Genomic DNA, 23,493 nt, shown 5'->3' on the forward strand with positions numbered 1-23,493 from the left:
AAATCCTTTCTAAGTAAGAAGGCCAAGTCATGAAAGAAAGGTAAATCACAGACTACTCAGTGTATTGATTTACTTCTCAATCTGTATCTTTCTCATACCTCCCAAAGCAAATACAGCAAAAGGAAACAACATTGGTCCTGAAATGTGAGACCCCTAAAAGTCAAGAGAAAGCAGCGAACTACATCTTCAGGATATGTCAGTGGCTGAACTGCTAAATTTACTCAGAGTTGTGGAGAATCACTTATTTTGGATTCTTTTTGACAGAGTAAGTGAATAACCATGGGAAGATGTGCTGTAAGTTATGTCATTTAATATAGCTTAATGAATTATAGAATCATTTCGGTTGGGAGAGACCTTTAAGATCATCAAGTCCAACTGTTGTTATTGCAAGTGGTGGAAAAAAAAGTGAACATAATATCTGCCTGGCCTTGAAATTAGGAGCTTGGTACTTATAGAGTCTTAGCAAGTCTTACTTATAAAAATCTGTAGCAAGTGGGTTATGTGGGTGGTGGGCAGTGGGTTAGGAGCTTTTCTAGTCTAGGGAAAAACTTGTTCTTACCTGCTTATTTAGACAGCAGCCAAACCGAGATGGTTTTAGATGGTGTTCATACCATGTTTTCATGTGAACATCTGGGCATGATCCCTCTCACCTACCTTAGATGTGTGAAAAATTGGTGCTGAAGTCCAGGCTGGTAAACCTAGGCTCCCTTTCCAGGAAAAAATAAGGCATAGGCATGTTCAGAGAGCAATTTTCCTGGTCTATCCTTAGATAAGATTAATTGCTCTCTGGAGGTATCTAGTTCTCTAAGGGCAGTCTAAGATGAGCTATAAGAAGAGCTTGTTCTCTAAGATTGGGACTGACACCCACCACTACCATTCATAGGTCATTGGACAATGGTAAAACACTAATGACTTTCTGGTCCCTGATGGTCCAAATCAAAGCCAAGCCTAGTGACCTAGAGGTGAAAGCCTCCATATGCCAATTACTTTCTTCTGACCCACCCAAATGTGTTCCCTGCGGTCATGATCTCTGACACCTGTCAAGCAACAAAGAAGTATCAATACCCTAAACTCTATCCCCTGGTAAAACTGCTGCTTTTTCCCAAAAGTGCAGCCACAGACCATTTTCCTTTAACAAAATACTTCTGCAGTCCAGTCACATTATTTCCAGGATCTTTTACTTGCGACTCCAATCGTGCATTCTACAGATGATTCATAAGGAAAAAACCTGCATATTTATTCAGCCAGCGAGTGGCTGGAGGGCAGGGGTTTTAGGCAAGCAGGGAATTTTGTGTGGAAATCAATTCTTTGTGGAAGTCAGTATATTACGAATGTCCATGCAACCAAAATTCCAGAGAGAAATTATCTCCCTGAGCATGCCAAATACCTGGAGGTATGCACTGCAAGTCAGTAAAATAAAGTGGCTGACGTTTTAAGTGTCTCTTAACCGTACAACACTGCTAATGTAAATATTTCATGAATTTCTTTTAGATAGCCAGGGCTCCAACTGATGACCTTAAAGATGACATTAAAGCTCTGCAGAGTGGGCCCAGCACTGCTCCCCCAGTTTTCAAAACCTGGCAGGATGCAGCCCCAGTGGGCTCACTTCAACGTGTGCTCACCTTGCAGAAGGCTTTAGAAAAGATCTCACTAGGCATGAAATGGTGGGAAACAATCAATGCCAAAAGGATGCAGCCTCACCTCTTTGGTACTGCAGAGAATGGCTGGGTTGGGTCATATTCAGAAACAAATTCATTTATCAACAATGTGACCATCCGTCACCCCTCTGATAAGGAAACATGGGCTGATCTCCACCCCGTTCATCCATTTAAGCTGTTTCCCAGTCCCCAACGTCATGGCAAGAAAGGAAAGGGAGGATGCTTGTTGAATTTCTTAAATCCAGGCTGTAGGTTGTTGTGCATGAGCACTGCATGCTGGCTCTGGGATTTAAGAGCATTGAATTTTTATGAATAGGAAATTACTACAAAAGGTCCAAGACCCATGGGCCCAAGAGAACCAAGAGAAGAAGATAAAAAAGAGCCAATATCAAAGAGGAGCATCTTCAGTTCCTCATGTTCATAGCATTTAAAAAGCAAGAAACCAGCCTGCTAATGAAATTGTCTTACGACACTAAGAAGTGATGACCAGGGCTTCCAACTTTATTTAAAACCACAACCTAACCTTGTAATAATCATTTTGCACTTATACTGTACAAGTATAAAATTTCACCTAACACCCTGATTCACAAATGTACTTAAAAGCTTAAGTCAAATGGAAACCAGTGGGAACTGGGTCTCCAAATGTCTTTGTAGGCTCAGGTTTGAGTGACTGCTCTGTCCCAATTTCAACACCGTTTAGGACACCACTGATTTTCCAGGAAATTTAAGCTCCTCAGTCACCGATGCAAATTTAGGCTCCCAAGTGAATTGAGTAGTTATGAAAATATCAATGCAGGACTCACTGTGGAGAGCTTAACCCATCATGCACACAAGATGTAACACAGTTTAGACCTAGAGCTCTCTGTCTAATTTAGTTGTAATCCTTGCCTTAAAGATTGCAGCCTGTAAGTTTAAAACCAGTAACTGAACGATGGCAATTTAAAAGCCAAAAATAAACACAAAAAACAACAAGGAACCTAACATTAAAATCTAGAGGGGGAAATTTCTATTCCATGTCATGGACTGGAAACCAGGCAGTGGGACAATGAGTCTTTCCCATCACACTCTTCAAACCTCCCTATTAAATTAAGATTATAAATACCTACAAAACAATATCCAGTTCTTGAGCCATTTGATCAGATAAAAGGTGCTGAAATTGTAACATCGTGATGCTGGTGCTGGACCAGCATCCCCTTGCATTTAGTGATTATTACTAAGAAGTTCGCAAGACACAAGTGTTTTGCTTAGAAAAAGTGTGATTTTTTTTTCTCTTAGAAAATATCCATGTCCTTTCACATCTTCTGCGGAGCACTGCTTGGTACTGTAGAACAGTAAGTGCAGCTAATAACAATTTTAAGCTAGGCAACTTCTTCATATTTTCTTTTTGCTGCTGCAATGCCTCAAATAGCCCGCTCCAAGGGACTGATGACAATGAGGTTTATCAGCAACCCTTCAAGGGCCATCTGCTATTCTGCCTTGAGTAGCACATCTCTGGAGAGCAGACTTAACCCCCATGTTCGGGTACACAGCCAGAGACGCAGCTTTGGGCACATCGATGAAGACATGTCAACCGAGAGAGCTAAACAAATGTGCTGAAAACCGACCCCAGTCAGTTCACACGTATCCGTAGAGAGAATTGCAGCAAACCTTTTCAAAAGCTGAGCCACTGGCGATGGAGCAGACAGCTCCAGGGTAAGTCAGTGCATGATAGTACAAAACTCTGTGGTTAGTGGAGCTGAAATTCACGCGATCCTGCCTTAGTTGTTGTATGTTTTAACCGTATTTTTTTGATGGTCTTAAAAATGATAAATATGCCCTTGAGGGAGTTGCAGAAAAGTCCTCTCCTTCTTCCTAAGCACTGTTGTCTTCATACTAACATAGGGAATGTGTTGGTCTCTTATTCACCTTCAAATTTAGGTGCAATTCTTTCCTCTTGGAACAGAAGCCCAGGGGGCGATTAGGTCCTCACACTTAATAATTGGTTTGGTTTTTGTGGGTTAGTAATAGAACAGGTCAGGGTTTGGTTTTTTTATGAAAATGTGCATTTATCACAACTGAAACTATGGTAAGAAAGGTCAGTGTCAATGAAATTTCAGATTTAAAATAGTTTGGAAAGAAAAAATGCTCTGAAATCACTGAAACTTTTTTTTTTCCACAAAGCATTAAAAGGGGACTTTTTATTCTGAAAAGTGACTTGAATAAGACAAAAAAATGTATGAACTAAAAGAAAGCACCAGAGAATTAATGAATAGAAAGATTTTTACTGAGCTCAAGTTTTTGATGTGAGGGTTGTCAGTCTGTTAGCTTTTGAAGAGTTTAACATTTTATCACTATTTAGAATAGAGAAGATTGGTTTCTTTTAAAATCAATGCCATTTTCATAGGGCAAGGAAATCATTCTCCTTCTCACCCTGGAATGCAAATCTTGGACTGTATGTAAGTTGCAATTTTCACTGAATTTCACTGAATTTTTAGAGTTGGAAGGGACCATAAAGATCATCTAGTCCAACTCCCCTGCTGAAGCAGGATTGCCCAGAGCATGTTAGAGCATGTTACTCAGGACTGCATCCAGGCGGGTCTTGAAAATCCCCAAAGAAGGGGACTCCACACCCTCCCTGGGCAGCCTGTTCCAGGGCTCTGGCACCCTCACTGTGAAGAAGTTTTTTCTCATATTTGAGTGGAACCTCCTATGTTCCAACTAGTGCCCGTTGCCCCTCATCCTCTCACTGGCAACCACTGAAAAGAGTCTGGCTCCCTCCTCCTTCAACCCACCCTTTAGATACCTAAATTTTTAGATTTTAAATTTTTTAGATTTTAAATCCAGAAAGAGATGCATTTGATATTGCTGAATTTTAGTGTGTAACAATAAATTTGCCCATGAATATAATTTATTTTGCATATAAGCTTGTTTTAATATCCCAGCACAAGTACAGTTTCTGACAGCTCAGCCAGGAAGCAAGTCTTGTGTATATGATCTCCCCGATACATGAAGCTCTGCATCTTTTTGATATCTTTGATTAGAAAGGAAATGTTACATTTTATACCTGAACTGCTTACCTTGATGTGGTTGGCAGGAGCCCTGATGTAGATCCCTGCTGGTGACAGTGTCTCAATGTTGGATAAACCATCTGTTCCAGAAAGGCCAATCACTATGTTGTTACTGACTCTGTTCCCCTGTTCCAGTCCCTCTCCTTTAAAAAAATAAAAAAAGAAAAAAAGAAAAACAAAGGAAAGAGGAAAAAGAAAAAAAAAGATTAAAACAAAGGAAAAAGGAATAAAATTAAAAAAGAAAAAAGAAACAGAAATATAAATATAGCTAGAAACCCTCTGTTGTGCAAATCACAGAACTTGCTGGGTCTTGCCCTGTCTGTTTGCTGCCACGGCCCACCTGGGAATTAGCTTTCCCTGCTAAATGTCCCTGGGTAAGTCACTGTTTGAAAAGCACTTAGAAACCTGTTTAACACATGGCAGAAGCTGGTTGTGAGGTGGTCACAGACTGCCATGACTGCTCAACACAGTGGTGCACAGCATGGAAAAGGAAGGGCTATACGCTTCAGAAATGCCAGGAGGCCACAAGCAAGATCTGACCATATATGACAAAAAGCTGTTTCTGCCACAAAGACCTTACACTCTAATGAGATAAAAACAATCAGGAAAGGGAATACTACAACACATATTCTACAAGGAGGCAACAGAGACCATGATTCTACAATTCAATACGAACAAGACCCTGTACTAGATATAACACCAGCCATACTGTACCAAAAGTTTATGGAGAAAACAAATAAAGTGAATATTATAAAGCACATTTACAGTCAGAAAAAGAGAGATTCAGAGTGGGGAAGTGGCTCACCTATGCACACCCAGGCATGCTTCTGGCACTACTAGGATTCAAAGTCCTGTCTATCTCCTCTGTCTCCGTCCACTGCCCTACTTACATGTAAGAAAATTTCTAAATAGGCCTAAAAGCACCTGGTGCAACTGCAGAAAAGTGGGGGGTTTGCCCCTCTAAGCGATGAAGTATGAGAAGAAGAAGGAAAAATCAATCAATCAATTGATCACACAACTCAGAGTCATGGGGTGCCCCAGATCTAGTAACAGTATTGAAACAGGAAGACAAAAAAAGAAATATCTTTTTAAACTACATCATAAAGAAATGTGCCACCCAACAGCAAAAAGTGGACAGTCCCATACAAGTCAAATCCAAATAAGGATACATCAGCATATGTCCCCCTCTTTGGTGTTTTGGAAGCAGAACACAAAGTAGATCATCTCTGTTTGGACCACATCAGGAGAAAATTAAATCTATTTAGTTCTTTTTCTCAAACATAAACAGTTATTTTCAACTATACCTACTCAAGTTCTATTCCAAATACAGATCCCTTCCCCAACCATTACTACCCCAAATGTAAGTCATTTCACAGGGAAAACTTTTGTCCTTCGGTTTGGGTATGGCAGTAATTATTTTTAGCCTTCCTCTCAGTCTTTTGAGTCTTTCTACATTTTTGGAGCAAAATCCATTTCAAAATATTTCCTTTCCAGACTGCTTTTAGTACAAACAATGCTACCATCAGAGCATGAATGGAGTCCTAAAGCAGTCCTTTTGACAGCCATATAGGTGTTTGAGGTGGCATAAAAGGACTTGGCTTCCAAGCTGAGACCTGGTGTGTCAATTAATTTTAAGCCCAGAGCGACTTTTTATGACTGTCTTGCAAACCCCCTGAAAATAAGGGGTTTAGATGAGATCACTGAGGGAGTCCAATTCTGGAGCCACAAATAGCCAGCTATAATAAATATTCCTTCACAGGCAACAAAATGATATATAAATTCATCCATCAGACCCTCTGGAGCTGCTGACAGTGAAGCCATTAAAGGCATCTTGGGGATAAGGTGTATTCAGGCTGAGGCTTCAGTGGAAACGTGCAGCTTAGCCCAGAGTTCTTTGACTCCAACACATGTCCCAGCACGAGTGAGCCAAGGTGTGCTGGTAGCTTGGAGGTCTTGTTCTGCTTCCCCACGGCCACAAGGACTCTGTGAATCACCTTGGGCAAGTCGTTGAATTGCTCTGGGCCAGCTCTGTCTGCAAGATATGTACAAACACTCTCCTTTTTATAGGTCTCTGTTTAAAATTGACGTCTATCATTTCTCATTGTGTTTATATAAAGGACCTAGCACAGGGACTCTTTCTGTGTGTGGAACTGCAGGATCAGGACTGAAGGCTTTTTCCCCCCCACTCTGTTTATTTTAAAATTGGTCATTGTTATCCCATCTCTGATGGAAAACAGAAATCGAGCTATATCTTTAGGTATTCTGGCAACATGAGACCCCAGCAGAAGATGCTGCAAGTCAGTCTCCTGATGGTTAGTTAGGAGAAATATTTTGTTGCTTAACATTTTTGTTGCTCCAAGCTCCAATTTATTTAAGTGTTAAATCCTCCGCTTAACTTTTAACATATGCTTTCACTCCATTATCTTCGATGTCAAATGACTGAAGTTAAAGGTAAGTATGCTCTTAAATGCCTCGCTGAACTGGGGTCTTAAATATTGCATAATGGTGTTCTTCCAAAGACAGATAAATCAATCCCCTAAAAAAAATCTTCGTCCACTTGTACACTTAAAAAAAAAAAAGGATTCAGATCAAGTGAAGACTGACCTGAAAAAACAGGGAGTGTATGGGCAAAATGGAAATAGCTCTAGGAGTTGCATGTGGAATCATGGGAGCTTTACTCCAGATTCACTGATACCAGAAAATGTGGAAGATGTGATTAAAGTTCTTAAGGTGCAGTTAAGGATCTGTCATTCTTTCCTTCAAAGAGATTTTCATGCAAATGGTAAGCAGCACATGTTGCTGTTACATCTAGGATAGCTATTTTCCTGTTTCACTTACCCAGTAGAAGCCCATGACCTGAAATGTTGTAGAAAACATTACTGTCCACGCTGAGGTTTGAGATCCCGGTCAGACGGACTCCTTGGCAAAAGGAGTCCAAAACACAGCAGCCTCGTATGTAGGAGCCTGGAAAGAAAAGAGTGTAGTAAGCACAAAAAGCACACTGTAGCTTGAAGGTTGGGAGAATCATAGAATCATAAAATGGTTCAGGTTAGAAGGATCACCTTAAAGATCATCTAGTTCCACTCCCCTGCCATAGGCAGGGACACCTCCCCCCAGACCAGGTTGCTCAAAGCCCCATCCAACCTGGCCTTGAACCCCTCCAGGGATGGGGCAGCCACAGCTTCTCTGGGCAACCTGGGCCAGTGTCTCACCACCCTCCAGTAAAGAATTTCTTCCCCAGATCTCATCTCAATCTCCCCTTTTTCAGTTGAAAACCATTACCCTTCACCCTAATGCTCCCCTTCCTGATCAAGAGTCCTTCCCCGTCTCCCCTGTAGGTACCCTTTTGGTACTGAAAGGCTGCTAAAGGTCTCTCTGGAGCCTTCTCCAGGCTGAACAACTGCAATTCTCTCAGCCTGTCCTCACAGCAGAGGTGCTCCAGTCCTCTGATCATCTTCGTGGCCCTCCACTGAACTTGTACCAATAGGTCCAGTTTTATATTAGCTCCTCATCCTTTGATGCTGGGCAATTAATCCTTTTCGGTCCTGTGAGATTGCTTGGTTGCAGCTGCCCACCCTTACTCGGCAGATCTTTGCCAACAGGCAGGCATTGCTGACATGGCCACAGTAAAGAAGAAGGGCCCTGGGTGTAGAAATGGGTGAAAGTGGGTGGTCCACTATTGTGAGGAAGGAGGAGGAGATCCAATGAGAGGACAGGGTAGGATCTCAAGAGCGAAGATCTCAGGCAGTCGGATGGTTGAAGTGGGGTTGAAGGAGAGGAGGAATGTTTCAAAAGGGCAGTGAGGACAGTGAGGACTTGTCTATCCAGGCATGGTGACCTGCCCACTGTACTCTGGGATCATAACCACTGCTGCCTTCTGCCACCAGAAAGCTTAGATCCTCACTCAGTGTTGAAGATGGCATAGGAAAGGTGTTAAGTGTGGGTTAGCTGGTGAAAGTCCCATCCAGTACCCTTAAAATATTATTTGAGCCCACCTAACTTGATCCTACTACCACTAGTCTTCAGAGCTCTCATTGCCACTTCCACAGAGGTGACAAAGTGAAAAGAATTTGTCAGTGACAAAGTCAAAAGAACTTAATATGTTCCTTAACCTTCAGCTTTATTATTTATTATTAGAATTAAATTCTGGCCTATGCTGCCTCACAGCCCTGAGCCTCCTCCGGGCTCCCTCACAGTATATTAGTGCTTTCATTTCCAGAGCTAGAAGTAGCACATCAACTTGGAGGTGTGGCATAAAAATGAAATATTATTTTAGGAAGAAGCTGTCCAGAGACACAAAGGAACTAAAGCAGCTTAAAGCACTCCATCAAGTTTCACCTGGGTTTAGACCACAGATGAGGTTTTCTTAGATCACAGGTGAGGTTTTTGTGATTCTGTGATTGTTTTCTCACTTTTACCAATCCAATTTGTCAACTGACTCAAGAGCTGAGCTGGTTTTAAGGACATCCGCCCCAGCTTTGGGCAGGAAAAGGTGGACATTTGAGATCATTGGGGCCCATCTCCAGTGTAGCTGTCTCACCTGCCATCCATGCGTTGCCAGCAACAGTCAGGGCGCTCCAGAGCTCCCGAAATGCTTGGCCCACATGGCGGAACTGGACCCCTTCCACCTGGAGCCGACTTGCCTCTCCATGGAAAGCCTCCACAACCACAATCGCCCCCAGGTCCCGAGACCCCAGCTGCCTCTCACTTCGCTTGTACAGACACCTGAAGCCACCTAGAATATAACCCAGTGGGAGCTGTCAGTGTTACTTCTCCATGGTGACCACGGGATGTGCAGAGTGCCCCAAGCAACATCATGAGACCCATCACATTGACTCCATCTCCAGCAGTGATCTGAAACATGGGCCCAAAGACAAATAGCCACAGGCAAGCACACTTGATACTCCCTCTAAATACTCTCATGGTGCCTTCCCTAAGAGTCTGGACATTTTTAAAGGAACATATATTAAAACCAGCAGGAAGCCGTGGCAGTTTTATGCCTTGGAAAGTTCCTTGTGTTCAATTTTAAATAGTCCTATCCATGGGGAAGATGGATTTGACATTGATTTACCTTGGGTGAGGCTCGTGAAAAGGGGATTGGGCACGGCTAAACTGAAATGAGAACATTTTGAAATTTATTTAAAACTCTTGCTCTCCCCACTGTCCCTGCAGATGGGTGAGGAACTGTTACTACCCACAGTCTGAAGACAAGGAAAGTAGATCATAGGGCTGGGGAAGGCACAGGCATTCCTGAAAGACATCCTTCCCCAGGTCTGTGCTTAGGATATTTTGGTACGAAGGGATTCAGGCTACGAATGTGCAACTTGGGCTTGTTCAGTGGATGTGCAGAGGCGATTTCAAATCCCAGCACTGCCTGCTTATGCTCAGTAATGCTCAATTTTCTTTAAAAGAAAGTAAATTAACCACAAACAACACTGCCCACTCATCTTCTGGTGACTCCTCTGAGAAATCCTCCTATCCTTTAACTCAAATAAAAACCTCAAATGGTTAGCACATTTCAGAGACTATATTTATGAGTTCCACAGAAAATGGACCATAAATCTATGAGTAATATAAGCAGTCGGCTGTGGGATATCAAATGAAGTCTTGTGTCACAGTCTGAAAGCCCAAGGCATTTTATTTTTAAAGGAAAACTTACACCTGGGTTGCCAGATAACCTAACTCTCCTCAAATTATAATCACTGTGTCCGATTCTGCTTCCTCATCAGGTGGTGTAAATCTGGAAGCCACCTGTCAAACTCTGTGGTGTTACATACAGGTAAAACTAAAATAGAACTGGGATACATTTCACCAGTGTTACTAAATGCTGCAAGAAACCATCACCTGCTTTTTTTTTTTTTTTTCTTGGTATCCCTAAACACTAAACAATGTCTCAATATTTTACACTAAAGAGTACAAACAGCATTGGACTGTTTCGTTTTCCCTTCTTCTTAAAGTGACTAAATAGTAAACACAATTAAAAATTTAAAATATTATGTACACTGAAACATGTTTTCAGAAGAAACTTTCTTTTCTACACCCTTAGGCTCAGGCAAAACTAAAGGGTCTTTCCCAAGATGGCTTGAAACAACAATGTGAAAATAGTGCATCTGAGATATTACAATGAAATGCAGTTCAACTCCCGAGACTTCATGCTTCAATGTCAAACAATGTTTGGAAAGATGAACTCACTTTCCTGGTGCTGGTATGTCTCAAAGTTACCCTATTAAGAAAGATCTCTGATACGCAGTGATACCACAATGTGATTTTAATGGAGCAATTTTTCTCCTCAGTGCATTTCAGTGAGAAAAGACCTCCTCACCTCTTGTAACACCTGCTTTTGCACACTGTCTGAGGTGGGACATCCTCTCTGTTGTGACATTTCCTTGAACAACAACCCTTCTGCTAATCAGTGCCACCACAGCACTCAGAGGCGGGCTTTGGCCTGTCACCCATCCCTCTCCAACATTGTGGGAGTACCTGGGGAAAGACACAAAAAAAGTACAAAAGTATCTGCACCTGCCAGATGGCAAGAATGATGCTTTACCCTAAGCTGCTGACTCCAACTGCCCAAATTCAGAGCTGGCTTCAGTCCTATCTCACTGTGGCCAGTGGCATATCCAATGCATCTAGACCTAGACCATATATGGTCTAGGTATATTTTTCCTCAGCTGATGTTTATTTTCATCTTTTTGTCTCTCAAGCTCTTATGTATGTTTACACCAAAATAGTTCAGCCTTTGAACTTCCTTTGTCTTTCCAAAACATATTTTGGTGAAAAACATCAGTACTTCCACTCTCAAGCCCCAGTTACTTCTGAAAATGATACCACTAATCTTTCTGAGCATTTGAATTGGGTTGCCTCCCAAACGGATAACATTTTTCAACACTGAGGCCCCCGATTATGATGATAAGAAGTATAGTTTGACCAAGATGACACACGGAAGAGCATAAAGCAGGGAAACTACAGCGCAGTGAAAACACAGAGCAGTATTTCCAAACTGAAGTAGTTCACTTTGAGTGTGTTGTTAATCAGATTAAGTAAATCAGTCAAGAAAGGAGGATTTTTTTTTTTTTCACAGAAGTCAGACGCTTTTTGTGAAAAAATGCGCTTTCTCAAGAAATTAACTATGCAGGAAAATTCTTTGTCAACCCTATGCTGAGGCCACTGGACTGTACTGGCCATCAGTGTTTTCTGCTTCAAAGGTTTCCTGAGTTCATGGTTATGATACAGAATTTAGGCATAGTCAGAAACATTCAGGATTGAACATCCGCTAGCTTTAGGGGGAGCAAGGAACTGAAATATCTCTGGCCACCTTTGTTAAAGGGATTTGTATAGTTATTATATCCCACAGGAAAGTGTAAATCCTCACTTTGACCAAATTTTCCCCTAGTTTAGCTCTCTACTACAGAAATCCCTTTGGCCCTTGAAAAGATACCTGAGTGGTGATCTAAGGTACAGCTCCGTGTTGTTCACAGACTCAATAACAGCCATTTCTTCTTGCTGTTGTGCATCTCCGAGGCCTGTCCGGCCCACCACGATTTCATCACCAGGTTGCCAGTCAACAGGTTCCTGGAGCACTAATCGTCTGTCATTAACATAAGATGATACATTCAAGAGTGTGAAAGCTATTTTGGGCATCCAGCCTGAAACAAAAAAAAATTAAAAAGCATTAAAAAAGCAAGTCAACCAACATAAAAAAAAACCCCAAGAGCAGCCTGCTCAGAAAACACTGCCTTGCTTGGATCATCCCAAAGTCACTTGTTGCTTTTTGATGTTGTGTAGGAGAGATGGAATTAACGTTAAAAAGAGGATCAGAAATGCATCAGAAATGCAGACCTTTCCAAGCAACATCTTCATTTCAAACCTTTTGTCTTTGTTGGACCCCAAAAGCTGAAAAAATGTGCTGGAAAGAAGTTTACTCAACAAGCAGTGGAAGCTAAAATTCAGTTTCTTTCCCCCAAACTGAATTCCCTATATGAGAAACACCCTCTTCTTAATCACCCTTTATAATCAATGGAGAAAATCACTATCTGCAGGGACCATCATCCTTCTCGGAGTGCAAAAAACACTTTGAATCAGCAGATTCCCCAGTTAAGTGTCCAAAACAACATGCAGTGACTCTAGGCTCACAGGTAACTTGCATTCACAAAAGCACATATGTCTATCAGTAATATTTCAGTGACATACGGAAAGACAAATATCGCTAGTTTCAAAAAATTTTAAGAGTGACTACAATCTCAGCCAGCAACACAAGGTTGTCTCAGAACTGTCTCCAAGGGAGTATCCAAAATATGGGGTCATTTTTTTAAATCTTGGGTTAAGAGGCTTAAACTTTTCATATGAAAAGTATTTGTTTCAGCCTTTTTCATCCAAAAGTAGAAATAACATCCCATGCTATTTTAAATGTTGTAACTTTGGAGATTTTTCTCCATAAAACTTGAATCTCAGAACACGCTGTTGAAACTTATTCTTGGTGAGGCCTTAATCTGGCTGGACTTGAAAATATATTTTGAGCTTTAAGGTTCAGTTGATGTGAAGGTCACTTACCATCCCTGGGGATGGGTTACAGGTTTGGCAAGAAGATTGAATATATGGGGGAGATGAATACAGAGGGGAGATTTAGATTAGATATTAGGAGGAAATTCTTTACTGTGAGGGTGGTGAAACACTGGAACAGGTTGCCCAGGGAAGTTGTGGATGCCCCATCCCTGGAGGGGTTCAAGGCCAGGCTGGATGGGGCTTTGAGCAACCTGCTCTAGTGGGAGGTGTCCCTGCCCACGGCAGGGGGGTTGGAACTAGATGATCTTTAAGGTTCCTTCCAACATTCTATGATTCTATGGGTCAGCAAACTGCAAAGTGAAGAAAAGTCCTCTGCATCAACAACCTTAGGCCACCACTGGAAGACAATAGCAAAGCTGCAAATGCAGATTCCCAAATTCCCTCCTCTTCAGTGGACATACTACCAAGTCTGTGTGCAACAAGCCCCAGCAATGAAACAGCTTGCCTTTTCACCCTCCCTTATTTGCTTCATGAAGTTTGCTTTAACTCTTGACATTTCTTTTTCCCCAGCAGGCTTTGGAACAGATTGGTCCAGTGAGATCCAACACACTGAACACCATCAGGGGAGAGCGTGTGCCTCACACACCCACCTTTAGTATATTTTTTCCTTCCCTCCTTTGCAGTAGATCATAATTTACCTTTAGCCCACAGCAAGTTACTGTCCTCCCTGGCTGTACTATAGAAAAGTAATAACACCAGAAATCACTGAGGGTAGAGGTTGCTTCCAATAAATCATTTTCAAATTATTTTAAGCAAGTTTCTCTCTCTCCATATGCTGTTTCACTTTCTCGTTGCTTATACCTTTCTCATTTCTTATGTCCCTATTCTTTCCTTAATGAAGATGGAAATAAGGAGTAGCACATCCAAGTCAATAAATTCACAGCAGAATGAGAGAAGGAAGAATCAGGTCTTTATACTCTGTTATCTTGAACTAAATTTGAGCACCTGTTCTGTGTGTCAACGATGGGCATCTAAACCTATCTGAGATACTTCTGGCTTGTTATCTCTTCTTTTTTCTTAAATCAGACTTGAAATTTCTTAACTTACAACTAAGCAAATCTCCCAGACATCCATCAGTTAATGTGCTTGAGTTCATATCATGCAACTGTTTTGGGATGCATCAAAGGAATTTCCTTTAGATGAAACTAATGCAGAAACTGTAATCCAGTAGGACGTATAATACCCTTTAGATGCTAATGGAACCAGACTAGAATGACTCTATAGCAGACACCAAAATTCATGCAGTTTGGACTCTGCATTCTCAGCATCTGCATCATTCCCTCTACAGATCTCCTTCTATTGGGCCACACTGTTTTCTATTGTAGACATAGCCAAGATCCACCTTGCACCATCCATGAGCACACACATCAAACATTATCCCTGTGAGAGCTCATCCTCAACACGGTTTTAGCCAGCTCAAAAAAATCCCTCCTGATATCAGCCTATGTGCATTCTTTTACTAGCAGCAGTCTCATCATCTATATTCATTTACCTTCTTTCACTGAGTGATCCTCGTGAATTTTTAGGACTCGCATAAAAGCGAACGACTGACAGCAGCCATCTGCATGTTGAGCAGCACACAATTTTTCTCCAGCTCTGGACATTTTTTTTATAGTACTGATTTGTGTGCATGTCTTAATGTGCGTTTGCATGCATCTGTGGCCAGACACACAACTGACTCCCATTGTGAACATCTGTCACACACATTCTAGAGCAACCATTATAAAAACACTGCTGGGCAACAACTTTTGTCATTAAGAGGTACAAACCACCATTCTGCGTTCAAAATATGCTCTAATGGAAAAGGGTTGGTTCAGGCTTTTTTCCACTTCCAAGCTCTGAAACAAAATTTTTTAAGGAAAATCTTCTCAGTTTTTTTTTTCTTCTTAAAAAAAAAGAGAGAGTATTCAAGGTATCCAAACACCCCTCCTTTTTTTTTTCCTTTTTCTTTTTTGACTTCCTTCTGTGCCCTCCCAACCTCCCTCTCTATCTCCCATTCCACAGTTCATTTTATCTTTTCCTTTTATTTAGAAGGGGTTATTTAGATTATTTAGAAGGGGTGGTGAGTTTTCTGGTGAGTTATCATGGAGGGACCATAACTGAGGCTTCTTCGCCTTAACTATGACATATGCCTAACCCTATGATTTTATGGAGCCCATCATACATCCATACAGAAATATACTACATCACCAGTTGCTGTTTAAAATCACCCATTCCCCTTTCTAGAAACAATTTACAACTGGGAACCCTAAAATTTCACTACTTTTTTTTTTTTTTTTTGAAAGTAAGTATTGCATTGTGACCTATATCTCACATAGTTCCAGTTATAGGAAAACATACAACCCCCATGTTCTCCAGCTTCAGTACTGAACAGGTTTAAACAATGATAGCTTGAATAAGAGCACAACACCCACCAAGCCCCTCAGTTGCTATCACCACTGGTGTCTGCAGCTGACTTGACCTAGTTTGGAGACTGTGGGTTGGTTTCATGTACCTAAATGTGTAATTTTGCATGTATGATTGGCCTCTAGCTGCTGTTCCAGAAAGACATTGGTCTGATGTTAAGTCCTGTGTCCTAACTGCCAGATACACATAGATACCATCAATACCATTCTGGGTGTCTGAAATGGACCTTTCTCAGGTAACTGAGCAGCCAAACAGCTAGAAGACAGACAGCCAAATCAAATTACTCTTTCTTGAAGAAGTTTCCAGGCCTCTGCTCACCTACCAGGGATGGGCTTACTGGGTAAGATACACCACTTTTCAGAAGCAGTCCTACACCCAGCTTTTAAATGGGGAGGGGAAATGCGCTGATAAACATCTCAGGAGGGAATCACCTCCAGCTGGCAGACAACCTTCATTTCCCAGAGGTCTTCTCCAGCTTCTCTCCTTCAAAGAACCAATGAACTCTCTACAAAGATCATGAATAGCTAAAGGGGGTTTCGTGGAACAAAGACCCCTGTCTCTGCAGTCTGTCTGCAGGACCACCCTTTGGAGGTGCAGAGCCTTCTTGTTTCCCCTTGAAAACAAAATCTATTTCAGATGAAACCTGGAGGGTTCATAAAATAACCTTCGGTGACTGAGACTGGACTGTGCAACAGGTAAATAAATGACTTGTTTGAGAGCAGAAGCTTTAAAAGACCAACAGCTGCAGTATATTTAAATTATTTCTCCCCCAAAAAAGTACTGCAAGAAGAAACACTCAAAAGTACTGAAAAATAGATGAATCTGTATAACTCCTCAATTATTGAACTCATTTTTAATAATTAACTAAGCTCAGATTAGAAAAAAAACACATCTTGAGATCTAAAGCAGAAGTGCCTTTGTGTTAAAGGGACAGGGACAGAGCCTTTAGACTCAAAATGCTATTGCAGGCAAAGTAAGAATTGAACATTTTACTAAATGACTTGACAGAAACACCTTTAAATACTGAGCAGAGCAGAACCATGTTGTCAAATGAAAGCAAATTCCAAAGTGAATTAATCACAAATTGTAGTTTAAGGAACATCTTGGCACCAGGACCCTGGTTTATGCTTCCTGTTGCAAGCATGATGCGAAAATGCAATCTTGTATAGACCTGGCAAAATTATTAAGAACAAGGCAATTCTGATGTGTCCAACACCACTCTCTTTTCTACATCCAGTAGAGAAGAAGAAAAATAGTATAAATTTGGTTTCTTATAACCCTTACCACAAAATATTTTATAAATCAATGTAGGATGCTATACGACTTCACTAACTGATTTTACCTAGTCCCAAGTGGTTCAACCAGAGATGATAATTTGACCTTTACAGAAATGTCTCAGAATCACATCAAAATTCAGAAAACTCAGCAAGGTATGTCAGGGCATGCTTATCTCCAGGGCTACAAGAAAGTCTATCTGTGGTAGGAAAAGCGTGGATTGTACTGAGTATTGTAGGTTTGAGTAAATCAGTCATTATTTACAATCCTCTGGTTACAAAAGTATGAATATTATTTCCTCTTCCAAGTGTATATTGGGTTATCTATGATATCTCTGATTACCCATCTTTCAAAGCAGAAGCTACTAAAACTGGAAACGCTGAAGCAGAGGGTTTTGAACAAAATGACTACAGGGTAGGGAGAGGCAGCTCTAAGTTAGTTAATTAGGAGACAAGTCCTATAGTCAATAGGACTTCCAGGTCTTCCTGTCGGGTTCTGCTGCATAGGTCCCACTTCATGGTCTGCCTTCTTCTAAGCCTTCTCTCAATCTATTTTTTCTGTCAAGTTTTGCTTCTGGAGAATGTTTTCTTGGCCTCCTGGCTTCTCCTCTTCAATGTCAGCCAAGCCTACTGATACCTCTTTCTTGCTTCCTGCCAAGCTGTGCTTTGGGTGCTGTGTTCCAAGACTGATGTTCAGTCATTTGGTTACATACACCTTCAAGTTCCTCCCCATGACTTTCTCAATTCCATCTCTGTTTCTCCTCCTTTTCTCCAGCTCTCTTTCCAACCCACAGGCTGTCTTGGGGCCAGTCTGTATTTGAACAGAACTTGTGCTCACCTCTTCCAAGTATTTGTGATCACCAGCTTCTTGCACATCTGCAACACATGAATCCAGTGGCAACCCTTTTAGAGAAAGCCTTTTGGTCTTCTCGTTCTACAGCTCAGCTTCTTTCATAAGGCTGTCCTGTGGTGGTGGTGTTTTTTCCAGCGTTTTCAGAGTTAGGGGCGATAATCTTTCAACTTTGTCTGTCTCCAGAACATGTTGCTTCAGGATTCAACAGTCCTTCCCTGGAGTATATTCAGCACAGTCACTCTTCTGTGTCTGATTTATCCTCTTGCAATCTGCATCCACAGACAACATGTTCATGTTCTTACTCCAAGTGGCAACCAGAAGGTGTTTGAAATCCCAGATCTCACTGCCTAATGATTTCCCCAACCACCAGTTTGCTCTGAAAGAAACTCTTACCTTTCGCACATTTCTATTTCGTTAGATGAATTCCACCTTAAATCTATGGGGTTGCTCCAGATTGAAGAATTTTGGTGACAAGATGACATGTTGCTTAGATGGAAAACTGAAGCCCCAGACCTGGAAACAAGATTTTCTGGAGCATATGTTGCCACGTAACTTTAGAAATCCAGGGAACCTCCTAACCAAGCCTGACAGCAACTGGCGTGAGGCACTTCCAGGGTCAGGCAGAGGTGGAGAGTCTGGATTATGCACATGAATGTTGGTAGAAACTGGACTCCTTAAATGGGTTTTAGGAGGACTTGTTCCAGCCCTAAGCCTGCCACGGGACCTTTGGTCTTTCTCCACAAAGTTGTTTAACTGTTTTAAACAATGTTCCTCTTCTGACGTGGGATGGCAAACTTTGAACCCTTCTCCTCGAGCTACACAGGGTCAGGATCCTGCTGCATCTCGTCTTCACTCTTATTTACCACAAATCAATTAACTAAGGTTACGAACACACAGTTTGTTTGTAGTGTTGACAAACTATAAAGCTCTTTTACACCTTTTGACACTTTATTGGTGCTTTAAATTTGAGGTAATGAGATCCCTTTATACCACAAAAGGAATTTACAAGAACTGCAGGCTCAGACACACAATCTACTTACCGTGACTACACAAGTTATACTGCAAATAATCTGTCAATCTGTTGCAGCTACGTTGTAAATCTTTAGTGTAAGTGAGAATAAGATCTTTCAATTCCCATGAACAAAGTGAAAAGAAACACGCAGTTTATATTCCCCCAAAAAAGAAAAGAATTTTGCAAGAGACGGTATTAAAAACGTAATTGAATGGATTATAGCTATGATTAAAAAAGAGACAAAAACCCCCCACACCACTGGTATAAAAGTCTCTAGTAATAAAACACAAAACAATTTACTGCAGCATTTCAGGTGTCGGACTGCCTAAGGAATCCAGCTCCCTCGCTACTGTCATAATCCCTTATTATTCCTTTTTCCCTATCCAGATTGCACTGTCTACTCACACTTAGCTTGGCCATTCCTAAAATTTCCAAATGTCAGAGTGATAAATGGCAATACATCCACTGGAAATGGGTGCTTCAGAAAAGAGATTTTTTTAAAAAAATATAATTTTAGATCCAGGACAGAGACTTCTAGCTGCTGCTGCTTCAGTTAATAAAATGAACCATAAAAATAATAATGTATAAGATTTCTTAAGTGAAAAAGAATAGAAAAATCTTTTCCAGAAAGCCTCCTTGGTCAGGATAACACACAGCTGTGCTGCTACACCTCTCTGTGGTCGAATGGACTTTGAAGCCCCAGATTCCTAATTAAGGACCTGAAGAAATTTTTTTATGAACATGGATCAGATGAGGACTTTTTTTAAAAAATGTCCCAGCTGCCTCAACTCTTGTGGTGACTATCCCAGTCACTGACCATAATGTGTAGGGAATAAGAAAAGGAAGGATGAGAGCTGCTTCCTTACCTTTTCATGTGTGTTTAAAAATGCTTGCCTGAACTGTGAGCCCTCAGCTCTCTGGAGCTGAAGGTCTCCAGCTCACTTTTGCTCCCCATTAATTCCAATCCTAGGAATATAGGATAATTCCAATCCTAGGTGTATTCCCTAAACATTTGCACAATGTTTCCAGCTTGTTTTGCAATGAGAAGAGTCTGTTTTGGTTTTTTTCCCCACTACGTGTCTCAGAAAGACAAGGATGTCTCTGCTCTGAAAGTGGGAGATGTCTTTCCACCCCCATACAGTCCTGCAGGACAAACTGGTGTGTGTGGGCAGCTCCTGGGGAGATGCAGACAGCTTTTCTGTTACTTCCTGACACAGCCAGCACAGAAAGCTTTTTATTCATACCCCGAGGTAAAATAGGAGGTCCTTTCTAATTTATAACAGCTCATTAACCCTTCGGACACCTGGGAGTTTATCAACTTTTTGACTGCTTCACAGGCAACCTGCAGCAGCCTCTGTGCTGGGCGCTCAGGATCACTCTGGGTATTTTAGATTGAATTTGAGCATGGGTTCAACCCATAGCTCATCTGATGGCCCCATTGTGTGGAAACAAACCCAGCATCAGGCACAAGCTTTATGCAATCAACAGGCAGACTGAGACAGGAAAATTGAACCTGCTTGGTGCCTTCACATGAACCTTGGTACATGCCTATGCACAATGCTGTCGTGTGCCATCTTCCTTGTGGCACTATCATGTGCTTGGCTCTGGGCAGACGTCCTTCAGGGAGAAGCTCTGATCACAGAATCTCAGAATCACAGAACAACAGGGGTTGGAAGGGGTCTCTGGAAACCCTCCCTGCCAAAACAGAGTCACCCAGAGCAGGTTGCGCAGGAATGCATCCAGGCAGGGGTTTGCATATCTCCAGAGAAGTAGAGTCCACACCCTCTCTGGGCAGCCTGTTCCAGTGCTCCGGCATCTTCACAGTAAAGAAGTTTTTCCTCATATTCAGATGGAACTTCCTGTGTTCCAGTTTGTGCCCATTGCCCCTTGTCCTGTCACCGGGCACCACTGAGAAGGGTACGGCCCCATCCTTTTGACACCTGCCCTTTAGATATAGATAAGCGTTGATGAAGTCCCCTCTCAGTCTTCTCTTCTCCAGGATGAACAGACCCAGGTCTCTCAGCCTTTCCTCATCAGAGAGGTGCTCCATACCCTTGATATCTCTGTAGCCCTCCACTAGACTATCTTTCTTGAACTGGGGAGCCCAGAACTGGACACAGTACTCCAGATGTGGCCTCTCCAGGGCAAAGTAGAGGGGATGGATGACATCCCTTGACCTGCTGGCCATGCTTTTTTTAATGCACCCTAAGAGACCATTGGCTTTCTTGGCCACCAGGGCACATTGCTGCACACCACTAGGGCAGGGAATTTGGGGTGCTGCTTTGGACTGAGGCTGCCATGTTTTCTATGGCTCATGGCTCAGCTTTTAACCTGCTTGGTGGACCACTCATCCAAGACCCAGTGAAGACACAGCTTCAGCATCTCTCTGGCTTCTTCCTTCTCTCATGTAAAATAGGGGTGATGAACCCATTATAAGTGGGTTCAGGAGGATGAAATGCAAGTCTACAGCTAACCAGATGTGATTTCACTGCAAATTCAAATGAGGCCAAACCTTCAACATCTTCAACAGAATAAAAACTCTACAAAACCCCCCCAAAACTCTTGGAACTATTACACTTGCTTTTCTTTGTACTAATGTCACAGTTTTATTCTGTAAAAACATTGCATTTCACTAGTGAAGAAATGTTGATATGAAACAGATATAATATTAAAAATAATACTATGAAAGTCCAGATGAAAGAAAAATGCCAGAATTAAACATCTTCCTTCTCCCAGTGGAAAAAACAAACCTAACATCATCCAAATAAGTGCACAAAGTGAATAATTTTGATTTTTTCCACTAGGAAATATCCTTGAAAGTAACCTAACCTTGCTGAATGTTTCATGAAACTAGTTTTCACCTTAAAACATTTCCACCTAAATATTTTTCAATGTCACCCTCAAGAAAGCAAGGAGTATGTGACTGAGGATGGGAGGGGCTGTTGTGATTAAACAGGTCGATGGAAATTCATTGCTGCTCTTTTCATTACACTGCAGAAAAGGTATCATCCCTATGCGCTGTCCATAAATGCAAACGTTTCCAAACATTTCCTTTAATTACAGATTACCCAGTCACTTTGTCAAATTACATCAGTCCAGAAAGGAAGGGGAAAAATTTTACCAGCTCCTTCAATGCATAAACCAGCGAGCCTAACACGAAACCTATGCTCCACGCTTGCGAATAGCCCACAACCAAAAGTGCCAGACAGGAAAAACCTCTTTAAACTGACACCAGGAACAAGCAGCTTCAAATGCAGCAGCCAACTACCACGGATCCCATCGTGAGCCGCGCACAGCTGTTAACATTTTACGTTATTGCCAGTTAATCTCCCGCGCTGCTGCAGAACAAGATGGGGAACGTCTGCCCGCAGGAGCGGGTACGTGGGGCGGCACGGCCTTTTAAATGCTAAGATCAGTTCGCTGTGTCCCTGGCACACAATGAAAGAGAATTAGACACGCGGGAAAAGTGTAGATGAGCCCAAATGGAAGGTCCCTGCCTGGCTCAGTCTGCAGCCCTGAGAAAACCCAGGTCTGGGTCCAGGCTTCTCAACTTGCCAAACTTTTAAGGCTCTCTCCCATCTGGGGTGAAAGTTCACCCAGATTTTGTTGTTGACTACTTCTCTTCCTCAGTTCTCTTCCCCAGTTGTAGTTGGGGCCAGAATTGGAAAGCGTATTTCAATGCAATATTCAATAATTTAAGAGGCAACTATTTTATCCCAGACCTCCCCCTGTCAAGAAACTCAAGCTAATATAGTAGCTATCATCTATATCTATTATATTTTATGTATATATCAGCACTCATCTCTCAGTCCTCTTTACAGCACATTTTTTCCTCATTAAGATCAGCACCAAAATACAGAGCAACTGACAAATTTAAATCAAAGACGATCGATCCATCTCTGTTAGAGAGAAGGGCAAGCTATAAAAGACACAGCAGCTTTCCCTGAACCCAGCTCTCTGAATTTTTTTCCCCCCATCTGCTAGGTCTTTAAAATCTAATGGTCATCTTATATTTGTGAATAAGAAAGTGAAGAAACAAGCCATTGTACATTAGTTACTCCATGGGAAGTGCCTAAGTGCAGTTTCTTACCCCCAGTGAACGCAAGGGGATTCAAGGCAGCTTAGCCTTCTGTTCAAGAGCCATCTGCTTTAATGCATCATGTTAAAGTCAAGGTCTTGAAAGGAAAAATGTTGTCACAAAAGGCAAAAAAAACCCTTCTGCAACCACCACATAGAATAACTAGCATCTAAGGAAAACCACCCTATGGAAGTGAGCCCAGAAAGTGGAAAAGGATCTGAACTCCTGGTGTAACAGGGGTGTGCAAATCTATGGCTTCAGTTAGTGGGAAATAACATGTATTGGATGGATGAACACTTCAGTAAGGTAAAAAAGCACATCATATCTCTAGCAGATCTCTGCACCCTGTCTTGAATCCCCCTGTTACATACTTTTTTTTCTTTTTTTTTTTTTTTTCCCCCGGGAAGATTTTCTTTTTAATATGTGAGTAATGCAGAGCAAATTCTCTCATGTTGTCTATGATCTCTTAATCTCAAACTCAGCACAGATACATAACACTGCTTAATGGAGGAAAAGTAAGAAGCATTTGATTAAATGTTTGATCTCTTGAGGAATGCACAGGCTCTGCAGAGCACAGTGTACAGCTCACAAATATTTTGTGGT

General features: G+C 41.7%; 1 protein-coding gene across 1 annotated transcript in view; it reads right to left on the reverse strand.

Annotated features, from left to right (window-relative positions):
* The window catches only part of PKHD1 (PKHD1 ciliary IPT domain containing fibrocystin/polyductin), a 248,200-nt gene that overhangs the window by 126,014 nt on the left and 98,693 nt on the right, over positions 1-23,493 (reverse strand). Inside the window, exons 37-41 of the mRNA XM_074153149.1 lie at positions 12,144-12,351; positions 11,028-11,185; positions 9,246-9,440; positions 7,544-7,669; positions 4,715-4,848 (exon numbers count right to left, since the gene is read on the reverse strand). Coding sequence (XP_074009250.1) covers positions 4,715-4,848; positions 7,544-7,669; positions 9,246-9,440; positions 11,028-11,185; positions 12,144-12,351 — 821 coding nt within the window. The remainder of the gene's footprint in view (positions 1-4,714; positions 4,849-7,543; positions 7,670-9,245; positions 9,441-11,027; positions 11,186-12,143; positions 12,352-23,493) is intronic.

This window comes from Numenius arquata, chromosome 9 (assembly GCF_964106895.1).
Source record: "Numenius arquata chromosome 9, bNumArq3.hap1.1, whole genome shotgun sequence".
Classification (NCBI taxonomy): Eukaryota; Metazoa; Chordata; class Aves; order Charadriiformes; family Scolopacidae; genus Numenius; species Numenius arquata.